General features: G+C 53.7%; 2 protein-coding genes across 12 annotated transcripts in view; one reads left to right on the forward strand and one right to left on the reverse strand.

Annotated features, from left to right (window-relative positions):
* kis (chromodomain helicase DNA binding protein kismet) overlaps positions 1 to 12,472 on the forward strand; it is a 35,353-nt gene that overhangs the window by 774 nt on the left and 22,107 nt on the right. For 3 of the 11 annotated variants that reach the window (XM_017233341.3, XM_017233345.3, XM_017233347.3), the window contains exons 3-9: positions 52 to 7,480; positions 7,541 to 7,718; positions 9,323 to 9,410; positions 9,605 to 9,743; positions 10,468 to 10,735; positions 10,887 to 10,976; positions 12,238 to 12,444. In XM_017233341.3, coding sequence (XP_017088830.3) covers positions 52 to 7,480; positions 7,541 to 7,718; positions 9,323 to 9,410; positions 9,605 to 9,743; positions 10,468 to 10,735; positions 10,887 to 10,976; positions 12,238 to 12,444 — 8,399 coding nt within the window. Of the gene's footprint in view, positions 1 to 51; positions 7,481 to 7,540; positions 7,719 to 9,322; positions 9,411 to 9,604; positions 9,759 to 10,467; positions 10,736 to 10,886; positions 10,977 to 12,237; positions 12,445 to 12,472 lie in introns of those variants that run through there. The other 8 variants (XM_017233349.3, XM_017233350.3, XM_017233354.3 and 5 more) reach the window with 6 other exon arrangements.
* On the reverse strand, positions 7,714 to 9,266 carry LOC108119920 (cilia- and flagella-associated protein 263). Its single transcript, XM_017233362.3, has 2 exons — positions 8,595 to 9,266; positions 7,714 to 8,542 (listed from the first exon to the last, which is right to left on the reverse strand). Exons 1-2 carry the CDS (start codon positions 9,169 to 9,171, stop codon positions 7,794 to 7,796), a joined length of 1,326 nt encoding a protein of 441 aa, XP_017088851.1. The 5' UTR covers positions 9,172 to 9,266; the 3' UTR covers positions 7,714 to 7,793.

The following is a 12,472-nucleotide window of genomic DNA, read 5'->3' on the forward strand; positions in this document are numbered from 1 at the left end:
TTTGTTTTTTTTTTGGGAAGCATATCAGTGGCTTTAATCGAATCTTAATAGCAGGGCATGATGGCGGGCTATGGATCCCAGCAGCCACCAACGCCACAGCAGCAGCAGCAGGTGCAGGCGCAGCAGCAGGCGCAGCAAGTGCAGCAGCAGCAGGCCCAGCAACAGCAGCAGCAGAGTCAGCAGCAGGCTCGGCTGCCGCAGCATTATCCTCAAGCGCCAGGACAGCATCCGCTGTATCCTGGTGTGGGAGCACCTGCAGTCCAAGCCGGACAACCGCCCACGCCCCAGGGCTATGCTCACAGTCCCTACGGCAGCCCCATGCAGCACCAACCCGGCCGAGGAGCTCCGCAGCACGTGGGCTACGGGCACTCGGGCCTGGATCCAAATCAGGCCTCCGCCTACGGGCAACATGTTCCAGGGGCAGCTCCTCCGGGCCACCATCAGCAGCAGTTGGGTGCCCATCAGCAGCAGCAACTGCAGTCGCAGCAGCAGGCGCAGCAGGTGCAGCAGCAGGCACAACAGCAGCAGCAGCCACACGTGTCACTGATGCAGCAGCAATTGCCGGGGGCCGGACTGCCGCCGCCGCACATGGGCATGCCGCCCAGCTACGGCAGCCACCACCAGCAGCAGCAGCAAGTCCAGCAGCAACAGCAGGCCCAGCAACAGCAGGTCCAGCAGCAACAGGCACAACAGCAACAGCAGCAGGCTGCTCCGCCCTACATGTCCAAGCAGGCGGCTGTCCAGCTCAACTCCTCGCCCCAGTATCGTGCACCCTTCCCCCAGCTCTCGCCACAAATGTCGCCCCGCCCGCCGACCATGTCGCCGCATCCCCAGATGTCCCCGCGACCGGTGGGCGTGTCGCCCGCTAAACCACCGGCCCCCCAGCAAGCGCAGGCCCAGCAGCAGCAACAGGTGCAGCAGCCTCAGCAGCCCAGCCAGCACAGCATCCAGGGCATGGTGGGATTGCCGTCTCCGCGCCCCCAGCCACCTTCCGCAGCAGTTGGTGGAGCAGTGGTGGGTGCCGGGTCGAAGGTTCCAGTGCCGCCAGTAGCGGCACCTGTCAACACATTGCAGGCCCTCGAACAAATGGTGATGCCCACGCAGGCTCACGGCCTACCGCCCATGGACTACCCCTCGGCGTACAGGAGCGCTGTGGGCCCCAGGATGCCGGCATCACCGCAGCAACAGCAGCAGCAGCAACACCACCAGCAGTGGGGCAGCCAGCACATGGCTGCCATGCAGCAGCAACAGCAGGCGGCCCAACAGCAGCAGCAGCAAGCCCAGCAGCAGGCTCAGCAACAACAACAGCAGCAACAAGCGGCGCCGCAACAGCAACAGGCAGCCATGTTGCAGGCACAACAGCAACACCACCAGCAGCAGATGAGCATGTACGGCCAGGCGATGGGGCAGCAGCAGCAGCAACCCCAAGCGCCGCAACAGGTTGTACCGCCAGTGGCTGCCCAGGTGCAACCTCCGCAGCAGCAACAACAGCAGCAGCAACAGCAACAACAACAGCAGCAGCAGCAACAACACCAACAGCAGCAACAACAATCGCTGAACGATCAGCTGCAGCACTCCATCAACGACATTGTTGGGGGAGGAAGCAGCTCCGGAACCACGACCAGCAGTCAGAGCAGTCAGCAGCAGCAGCAACTGCAGCAGAGCCTGCCGAGCATGCACCACTTGATCCAGCCCACTCTGGAATCCACCCAGCAGACGCAAGCTGCCCAGCAGCAGCAGCAGCAACCGCAGGCGGCGTTGACATCGCCGCACCACCAGCAAATGCAGCACCAGTCGCCGATCCACCAGCAGCAGCAACAGTCCCCCCACCACCAGCAACAGCACACCTTGCCCAGCTACAACCAGTCCCAGCAGCAGTTCGATCCATTCGCGAACATCCTGGGCGACAATCAGGCTCCAGCAGCGCAACATGTGAGCTCGCCAGCCCACGTCAGCTCCCCGATACCGGCGCAAATGCAGCAGCAGCAGCAACAGAGCCAGCAGCAGCAGCAACAAGTGCCGCAAGCTCAGCAACAGCAGGCGCCGGTGCCGCAGCAGCAGCCGCCACAGCCCACAACACCGTCTCACCATCTGAGCAGCATCCTCAATGAGACGGCCAACTCAAATGATTCCTCGACGCTGGCGGTGGCCGCCAACGACAGCAACAACAGCAGCAGCAACAGCAGCACCAACAGCATCGTCAACAACCAGCCCACTTCGGTGCACGACAGCAACTCCCAGAGCAGCATAAACAGCAGCAGCAACAACCAGCAGCAGCTGCTCATGGACAACACCAACTCGCACGGCGGCAACTCCGAGAGTGCGCAGCACGTGGGCGTGGACGTGGGGCTCTTCGACAACAACTCCATGTCCTCCAACTCGGCAGCAGTCGCTGCAGTGGCTTCTAACGCCTCGGCCGCTGCTGCCGCTCTTCTGGACAGCAACTCGCAGTCTTCGAACGCCGAGTTCGAGAAGAACCAAAGCGAAAGCGATGGTCTGGGACTGGGAGGAGTCGTGGCCAGCGAGCCAGAGCTGCCGCAGGACGAGTCGAGTATCTCCAAGACGCAGGAAACGAGTCTGAGTACAGAGCTACCGGCCGTTCAAGAGGAGCAGCTGGAGAAGCCAACCGACGAGGTGGAGCAGACGCAGATCAGCCAGCCGTTGGGTGACATGAACACTTCGCTCTCGGAGGATGCCAAGAGCACCGACGAGGTGGGAGAGGACAAGTCCGGAGCAGTGCCTCCGATGGAACCACCGCCACCTCAACAACAGCAACAGATTCCCCCCCACTACCCCATGGCACCTGGATACGATGGTCAGAACCAGGGCCATATGCCACCTATGATGCCTCCCTATGGCGGAGCACCGGGCATGTATCCACCCTATCCGATGCTGCACCAGCAGGAGATTGCTGCCCTCCAGCAGCAGATCCAGGAGATATACTGCATGCCACCGGGACACGAGCACCAGCACCAAGAGAAGCTGATGCGGCTGCAGGAGCGACTGAATCTCCTCCAGCAGCACGAGGTGAACGACCAGTGCGCCGGCGGTGGGCCGCAGTGTGTGCTGTTCCAGTCGATGCCACCCATGTACGGCAGCAACCCGCTCCACAACCAGCAGATGGTGGAGAGTCCTCAGGTCTCCAGCACAACGGGGCGGGGACGGGGAAAGGGCGCCAACAAGCCGAGGAAGCCGCGCGCCAAGAAGGGCGAGAAAGTGGCTCAGGTGGGCCAGGACTTGATGGACATCAGCAGCAACGTGGTGGTGGGACAGGCCAATGCCACCCAGAGCATTCCCACCACCCAGCTCCCCGTATCCGAGGACTGTGTGACCCAGGGAGCCGGCGACACCAGCGTCGTGGGCATGCTGGAGTACAGTGAGGGCATGGGAGACCTCTCGCAGGACGTCCATTCCGCCAACGAGCTGGACACCTCCACCGATGGCAGCGGCAAAAAGAAGAAGCCGCGAAAGCCACGGATACCCAAGGATCCCAACAAGCCGCCACGCGACCGAACGCCCAAGTCGAAGAAGCCCAAGGATCCCAACGATCCCAATTCCACAGACTCGCCGGCTCCAGCCGCCAAGAAACGAGCCAGTACCAGCAAGAAGAGCAAGAAGCAGTACGGAGACGACGGCGCGGAGCAAACGGGCGAGGGCAGCGAGGTGGAGGACAACAAGCCACTGGTGCCCAAGGCGGAATCCGCCGATGGTGAGGCTGAGACCACTTCCGCAGTGGTTGGCGTGGACGGAGAGTCGCCGGACTACGACGACATACCGGTTTCAAAGATTCCGCGAAGTGCCAACGAGGAGGAGAAGGAGCCCGAGGCGGGCGATGAGACGGTGGACTCTGTTCCAGACTCCGCTGGCGACGCTGCCTCGACGCCTAGCCGCCGAGACCGCAAGCGGTCCACCGCCAGGAGTCGCCGCAATGCCAACTCCGAGGAAGGTGGCAGTGCGCGCAGAAATCGCGGATCCCTGTCCGCCAAGGCCCTGAAGAAGCGCAGGAACCGCGGCCGCATCGTCCCCGAATCCGACGGCGAGGACGACACTCTGGATAGAACACCGCCTCCATCGCCGCCACCAGACTCAGAACTGGACTCGAACAAGAGGAGATCCTCCAGGAACACGCAGCGCAAGAAGTACATCGACGATGTGATGCTACGGTTTTCCGACGACGAGAACTCCCTGCTGGTGGCCTCTCCGGTGAAAAAGGAGAAGAAATCTTCGGCCAACGCTGCCAACTCCAATGCCGGCAGTGATGCGGAGAAGACCGAGCCCCAGTCCGGAGCCGAAGGAGAAGCTGGTGGCCAGGAGGCCGGCGAAGATAAGTCCAATATTGGCATTGACGAGAGCAGCCAGTTGGAGGCCAGTTCCAGCACCTCGGCAGCTGCTGCCGCCGCCGCTGAGAAGGAGCGCCAGAGCTCCACCGATGCCGCCAACGCAGCCATGTCCTCCAAGCCGAACTATGTGTACATCAACACTGGCGACGAGGACAGCATGGTGGTGCAGTACGTCCTGGCCGTGCGGATGGGCAAACGTGAGCTGATCCCAGAGAAACCAAAGGAGAAGACTCCAGAGCCCAAAGAGGAGGAGAAACCGGAGGAGACTGAGAAGTCTGCCGAAGATGAGGAGAAGCCGAAACCCGAAGGCGAAGCAGGAGAAGCCCCGGAAGGGGAATCCAAGCCAGAGGAGAGTAAGCCCGAAACGGAATCCTCCGCCATGGAGGTGGACAAGGAGGAAACTCCAGCAGAGAATGAAAAGCCAGAAGAGGCCCCCGCCTCACCCAAGAAGGAGGAGGAGATGGAGGTGGATGAGCCGGCTGAGAAGGAAACTAAACCGGAGGAGCAAGCTGAAGATGAAAAGACTGAGGAGAAATCAGAGACCAATGAAGAGGAGAAATCTTCCGATGTAGAAACTGCCGAGGAGGCCAAGGAGACTGAGGCCTCCGAGGAGAAAATGGAGGTGGACGAAACCCCGGCCTCTCCCAAGGCGAAGGAGGAGTCTACCAGCGAAGAGAAGTCTTCCGAAGAAACGGAGGACGAGAAAAAGGACAAGGATGGCTCCGAAAAGGAAGAGGAAAAGGACGAACCCAAGGAGGGCGAGGAAACCGAGAAGAAGGAGGAGGCCGAGAAGGAAAACAAGCCCGAGCCCGTCTACATCGATGTGGAGGAGTACTTTGTGAAGTATCGCAACTTCAGCTACCTCCACTGCGAGTGGAGGACGGAGGAGGAGCTCCTCAAGGGAGACCGTCGGGTGGCCGCCAAGATTCGTCGCTTCCAGCAGAAGCAGTCGCAGCAGCTGAACATCTTCGAGAACATCGAGGAGGAGCCCTTCAATCCCGACTTTACTGAGGTGGATCGCGTGCTGGACATGTCCGTGCACACGGACGAGAACAGTGGCGAGACCACCAAGCACTACCTGGTCAAGTGGAAGTCCCTGCCCTACGAGGACTGCACCTGGGAGCTGGAGGAGGATGTCGACAACGACAAGATCGAGCAGTATCTGCGCTTCAACAAGATCCCCATGCGCTGCGAGTGGAAGAGCAAGAAGCGTCCGCATCCGGAGCAGTGGAAGAAGCTGGAGAAGACCCCCGTCTACAAGGCAGGGAACAGCCTGCGACCCTACCAGCTGGAGGGTCTGAACTGGTTGAAGTTCTCCTGGTACAACACGCACAACTGCATCCTAGCCGACGAAATGGGTCTCGGCAAGACCATCCAGAGTTTGACGTTCGTCCACTCGGTGTACGAGTACGGCATCAGAGGACCCTTCCTGGTCATAGCCCCGCTGTCCACCATTCCCAACTGGCAGCGCGAGTTCGAGGGCTGGACCGACATGAACGTGGTGGTGTACCACGGCTCGGTGACCAGCAAACAGATGATCCAGGACTACGAGTTCTACTACAAGACGGAGACGGGCAAGGTCCTCAAAGAGCCCATCAAGTTCAATGTGCTGATCACCACTTTCGAGATGATCGTGACCGACTACATGGACCTGAAGGCCTTTAACTGGCGGCTCTGCGTCATCGACGAGGCGCATCGTCTCAAGAACCGGAACTGCAAGCTGCTCGAGGGCCTGCGACAGTTGAACTTGGAGCACCGAGTCCTCCTGTCGGGAACGCCCCTGCAGAACAACATCAGCGAGCTGTTCTCGCTGCTGAATTTCCTGGAGCCCTCGCAGTTCTCCTCGCAGGAGGAGTTCATGTCCGAGTTCGGAAGTCTCCGCACCGAGGAGGAGGTCAACAAGCTGCAGGCGCTCCTGAAGCCCATGATGCTGCGTCGTCTGAAGGACGATGTGGAGAAGAGTCTGGCCCCCAAGGAAGAAACCATTATCGAGGTGGAGCTGACCAACATTCAGAAGAAGTACTACCGCGGCATCCTGGAGCAGAACTTCAGTTTCCTGAAGAAGGGCACCACCTCCGCCAACATCCCGAACCTGATGAACACCATGATGGAGCTGAGAAAGTGCTGCATCCATCCCTATCTCCTCAACGGAGCCGAGGAGCAGATCCAGTACGATTTCAAGTCGCAGCACGGCGAGGATCCGGAGTCCTACTACAAGAACCTGATCCTCTCGGCCGGAAAAATGGTCCTGATTGACAAGCTGCTTCCCAAGCTGAAGGCCAACGGACACCGGGTGCTCATCTTCAGTCAGATGGTCAGGTGCCTGGACATCCTGGAGGACTATCTGGTGTACCGGAAGTATCCCTTCGAGCGAATCGACGGTCGTATTCGCGGAAACTTGCGCCAGGAGGCCATTGATCGGTACTCCAAGCCGGGATCGGACCGATTCGTGTTCCTTCTTTGCACGAAGGCTGGAGGATTGGGCATCAACTTGACGGCTGCCGACACGGTCATCATCTACGACTCCGACTGGAATCCCCAGAACGATCTGCAGGCCCAGGCCCGATGCCATCGTATCGGCCAGCGGAAAATGGTCAAGATCTACCGACTGCTCTGCAGGAACACCTACGAACGCGAGATGTTCGACAAGGCCTCCATGAAGCTCGGTCTCGACAAGGCGGTGCTGCAGTCGATGAACACCCAGGGCTCCAAGGACGGCAACAACAAGCAGCTGTCCAAGAAGGAGATCGAGGACCTGCTCAAGAAGGGCGCCTACGGAGCTGTCATGGACGATGACAACGCCGGCGACAAGTTCTGCGAAGAGGACATCGATTCCATCCTCAAGCGTCGCACCCAGGTCATCACCATGGAGTCGGAGAAGGGATCCACCTTCTCGAAGGCCTCCTTTGCCGCCTCCGGCAACCGTTCGGACATCACCATAGATGACCCCGACTTCTGGACCAAGTGGGCCAAGAAGGTGGACATCGATCCCGATGCCTGCGAGCGGGATGAAACCGAGGATCTGGTCCTATCCGAGCCGAGAAGGCGCACCCAGATCAAGCGCTACGGCCATGAGGATGTCATGGAAATCAACTCGGAGGACTCCTCCAACGAAAACAGCGATGAAGAGGGAGGAATAGGTAGGAGTGACGCATATTTGGGGAATCTTGGACAAGATCTAATGCCTCTTAATCCCTCAGGTCTCCGTTCCCGTCGCCGCAAGGAGAAGCGAGATCGCAATCGCGAGAAGAAGGGCCACGATGAGTACATTCCACGAGAACGCGATGCCCTGGCCGCTCTGGGACTGGAGGAGATCCAGTATGGCAACTGGGCCAAGTCTGAGTGCTTCAAGGTGGAGAAGGGACTGCTATCCTTTGGGTGAGTTCTTCATAACTTTATTCGGCTTCAAACACAAAATATATGATTTAATATTTTTTTAAAGTTTAGGTTCCTTTAGTATTCCTGCATGCGGTTGCGCCTGCGTATGGCATTGTTGAGCTTCATGTTCAGGATGTAGATCTTGCGCTGGAGCATCTTCTCCTCCTTCTCGAGGTTGTGCGCCTCCTCCTTGCGCTCGATGTACTCGCTGACGCTGGGTGCCTCGTACTCCTGCAGCTGGGCCTTTAGTTCGTCCAGAGTCACATAGTCCTTGGCGTTGTGCGCCTGTACCTGGGCCACCTCCTTCTCCAGCTTGACAATGGCTCGGGTCACCTCCTCGGTTCGGTTCAAGACATTGCGCATCTCGGCCTCCAGGTTCATCATGGCCTGCTTCTCCTCTGTCATGGCCAGCGATGTCTTGCCGGTGACTCCCTTCAGGCCCGCCATGTGGATGTTCTTCTCCTCCAGCTGGTTGACCAGCTCCGTGCGCTTGATGATCAGCTTTTCAAAGTCCACAGCTGTTAGGATGCCGCTGAGATCAGACTTTGTGATCAGGTCGGCGCGATGCTGCTGGCAGGTTTCCTGCAGCGAGACGATGGTCAGCTTCATGGTGCCCAGCAGAGCTCGAGCGTTCTTGAACCAGTTGGTGGTGAACTTCCGTAGCTTCCGCTCGATCTGCCGCTCAGTGGCCGACTCCAGGAAGGCAATGTCGTTCTCGTCCCGCATGAAGTGCAGCATGAAGTTGTTTTCCGTTTCAATGGTTTCCTCACTGCGATATCGCAGCTCTTCAATTTTGGCCCGAAGCTGCTTCACCTCCGTCATGGCTATGAAGATAATCCTTAGTAGCATCCCCCATAATCCTTTCAGAAACCTTACCATTCCTTTCGATGTCCGAAACCCGCTTCTCCACCTCGGCCGCTCTTTTCTCGGCCATCTCCGCCTTGGCCTTAAAGTTCAGCTTGTAGTCCATGCCGCGACGCTTCTCCGTGAGGACTCCGGCAGATCCCAGGCCCACCAGCTGGTTCACAGACATGGGAATCGAACGCTTGGAGCTCGAGTGCCGACTGCTGGCCACGTGGCTGCCCGAATTCCGCTTCGTTTGGAGCCTCCGCAGGATGGAAGTGCGTCGCTGCCTCAATCCCAACAGCAACTTGGGATCATTCTTCTCCAGAAACTCGACCATAATGTGATTCTCCAGCCGCAGGGTGGCCACATCGTTGTGCACCTGCTCGACGGTGCGCAGCATGTCCAGGGCATCAAGGCCGGCCAGGCGACTCTCCTTTTCCTCCTCGGAGAAGTTGCGAAAGTCCTCCAAGTAGAACTTGTAGATGATGGCCACAATGTCCACTTCCTGTGGGGGGGTGTACTCGAAGAAGGCCGACTTGCTCACCCGCGACTTCATGGAGCGCAATGAGCGGCGGCTAATGGTTTCTCTCATGCTGTGTTCCGACATGGTTTCTGGCTAGGATTCTAATTTTTTTTTAACAACAAATGATAGTACTTGTGGCGTTTTTGTTTATGGAATTTATATTATTCTATTACTAAGTCTGAAGGGTGACTAGATTAAACTTCATTTTAAATACAATTTCTTTCCTTTTTTCCAGATGGGGTCGTTGGTCGGAGCTCCTGGAGTTGGGACAATTCAAGCGTGGCTGGCGCGATATCGACATCGAGGACTGTGCCCGCATTATCGTAAGTTACAGTCAGGAGGACTTTCTCCCAAGTCTCTTCTTAGTGATGACCAACCATGCTAATATTGAGGAAACTTTAGGTTTCCGCTGAGTAAAAACTATCTTCTCAACTTGCTGAAACTCAAAACTATAGATACAAGATACATTCTTAGCTAGAATATCTACTAATTTAATTTTTAAAACAAACCCTTACAGCTGCTATATTGCCTGCAAGTGTACAAGGGCGACGAGAAGATCAAGACGTTCATCTGGGACCTGATAACGCCCACCGAGGACGGGGAGGTGCAGAAGATCAGCAGGGATCATAGTGGCCTACACAACTTGGTGCCACGAGGTAGGAACGCCAAAGGTATGGTAAAACGCTACATTCACGCACACCCCAACTGCTGCACGGACGTAGAGAGTTTCTTGAAATTCCACCAAAAGAATCCAAATCTTTTGTACAAAGTCTTCTACACACTACTTCTAAGGGGCTCTGGACTACCATTACCTTCTTAACTATTTTTGTTTTTCTTCTCAAAATTATCCTGTAAATGTATTCGTACTTTAAATGAGTCCACCGATGAGTCATTGTTTGTGTAGAGTGTTTGGGTCTATGGCCTCCAGTTTTTCCGACTTGCTTTAATCTCTCTCGATTTGGACTGTGACTTGGACGAGGACATTGGAGCTCTCATACTAGAGCTTAAAACTAGACTTGACGAAAAAAAAAAAGTGTGTGTATGTTATGTTGCCATGCAATTGTATGCCTTTTACCTTATCCTTATCTTTTAATAGTTTTTATGTTTAAATATAATACAATATCGCAATATTCATTCATTTGCTTAGAAATTGGTGTTCACATAACTTTCATAACTAACCCTGAGCCTGAACCAGCAAGGGTTTCTTCTCCAAATTCTTTAAAATCAAGTAAAGCCATCATAAGCTTCATCTGCTCATACATTGCACTCTCATAGAGTTGCTCTCGGAACTAATCTTTCCCAAAACCCCAAGCCGAGGGCAACTCCCATAGATATATAAGATTCTACTAATATCCTTGGGACTATTTTGTTGACTTACAGGACGTAATGGTGGCAAGTCGAACAAGGATTCGACTGGTCCTGGCACCGCATCGGGTAGCAATAGTGGCAACACCACACCCGCCCACAAGTCCAGCGCCCTGGATGGCTCCGATAAGGATGGCGGGATCAGTGCCAGCGCCGTGGCCGCAGCAGTCACCAATCCGACCAGCATCCATGATCCGAATCACTGGAGCAAGAAGGAGAAGTACGATGCGGACGCGTACTTGGAGGGCGCCTACAAGAAGCACTTGGGCAGACACGCGAATAAGTGAGTCGTGTGGAATCGAATTTGTTATAAGCTTAACCCCCAAGAACCAAATGCAGGGCATTAACTAACAACAACTCTTCTTTCTTCTTCCTCTATTTTTTATATTTTATTTTCCTATTTTTTATTTCGAAATTCCATTAATTCCTTACAGAGTTCTGCTGCGGGTGAGGATGCTGTACTACATCCAGCACGAGGTCATTGGGGATCTGGTTCAGCAGATCAAGGACAACACGCCCATCAGGTAGGCAAGGCCCTCCGAGTGGGCGGCAATACACTTGGCATTCATTGATCATTTTGTTTGTTGTTGTTGATTGATTGATTGACTGACTGATTGCCAAAAAGAGTGTTTCAATATTCTTTATAATTATTCTTATTATCATTTTTATTTTATATAAATATTTATGCCAATTTGTGAGCTGTTTTTGCAAACAGTATTATTTATTTTTAATCAAAGTTCGGGTGGAATGCAAACTGTCTTTTATTCGATTTCTCTCTATAATCTCTATAACTCTGTAATCTATGTACGTTCGATCGCTTGCCTCTAACATTTGTACATTTTTCACATCAACATTCCATACATACTCTATCATCCTTTTGCCAATTAATCCTCGGCACATTACCTCCTCCTATCTCTCTCTCTCTATATTGCTGTGTTTGTTGTTTTTATTCGATTATTCGATTAAATTCGATTAACTATATAATTCATAATTGATTTGCGAATATCTGTACGTATATATTGTATAACCACCGAAAACTGCAGCAGTACGAAAGCCAAGCAGCAGCTGGCACTCAATCTGAATATGAATCTGGAAAGGTAATGTCCCTATGAAACAGTACTATATATAGTATAAACCCCTCCAGCATACTACCGATATCGATCGCCATCATCGCTCGCTCTCGCTCGCTCGCTATTCGCACGCACGCTATATTACAATATCCTCCATTTCCACAAGAAGAGAAGAAGAAACAATGAGAAGCTGGCGAATAGGGAAATCCACGCTACTATATCTCATATACCCTACCTTATCAATAAATAATCCAAATTCCACATGCAACTTACAAAATTCATTTTTGTATTTATCGAATATCGAATTCAAAATTCCAAAAACCAAAAACCACAAAAAAAAAGAAGATGAAACAAGATTTTTAGTTGAATTTTGTATTGAATTTCTGCATTTGTAGCGATCTGTAGTGCAAATTGGCAATTAATATTATTATTTATTTATTTCATTATATCTATTTAATATTTTTGATTTTCATTTTCTTTTTGGTTTAATTGTTTATTTAACTCTCTCTTTATTTTATACCTCATACCGAAATTGAACAAAAAATTTAACTAAAATTTTAATAACCCAAAAAATTGATAAAAATTTTTACTAAACCAACGCATTTCTTTTTTCGCGCATTTCTTTCGCAAAAAATCCCCAAAAAAAAAACAAAAATATCCACCAAAACACCACCAAAAAAAACAATCGTTATCGAATGTTATCGAATCATCGTAGCGAGCTCCCCATTCGCCCGCCGCCAACGCCAGATCAAGTGCCATCCTCATGGTGGAATCCCATTTGTTGTGATAAGAGTCTGTTGGTCGGAACCTACAAGCACGGCTGCGAAATGTATCGTCAGATGCGCGCCGATCCCAATCTGTGCTTTGTAACCCATGTGGGCGCCGGTGCCGGTGACGATCTGGCCGTCACGAATTTGCCGATGTAAGTTTTAAAAAAAATAGAAAAATAA

This window comes from Drosophila bipectinata, chromosome 2L, assembly GCF_030179905.1.
Source record: "Drosophila bipectinata strain 14024-0381.07 chromosome 2L, DbipHiC1v2, whole genome shotgun sequence".
NCBI lineage: Eukaryota > Metazoa > Arthropoda > Insecta > Diptera > Drosophilidae > Drosophila > Drosophila bipectinata.

Excerpts from the sequence above, each read along its gene's own strand:
- LOC108119920 (XM_017233362.3), bottom strand. The coding sequence starts at position 9,171 with ATGTCGGAACACAGCATGAGAGAAACCATTAGCCGCCGCTCATTGCGC. Across the intron at positions 8,543-8,594 it reads TTCGGACATCGAAAGGAATG|CCATGACGGAGGTGAAGCAG; the intron begins GTAAGGTTTCTG and ends TTATCTTCATAG.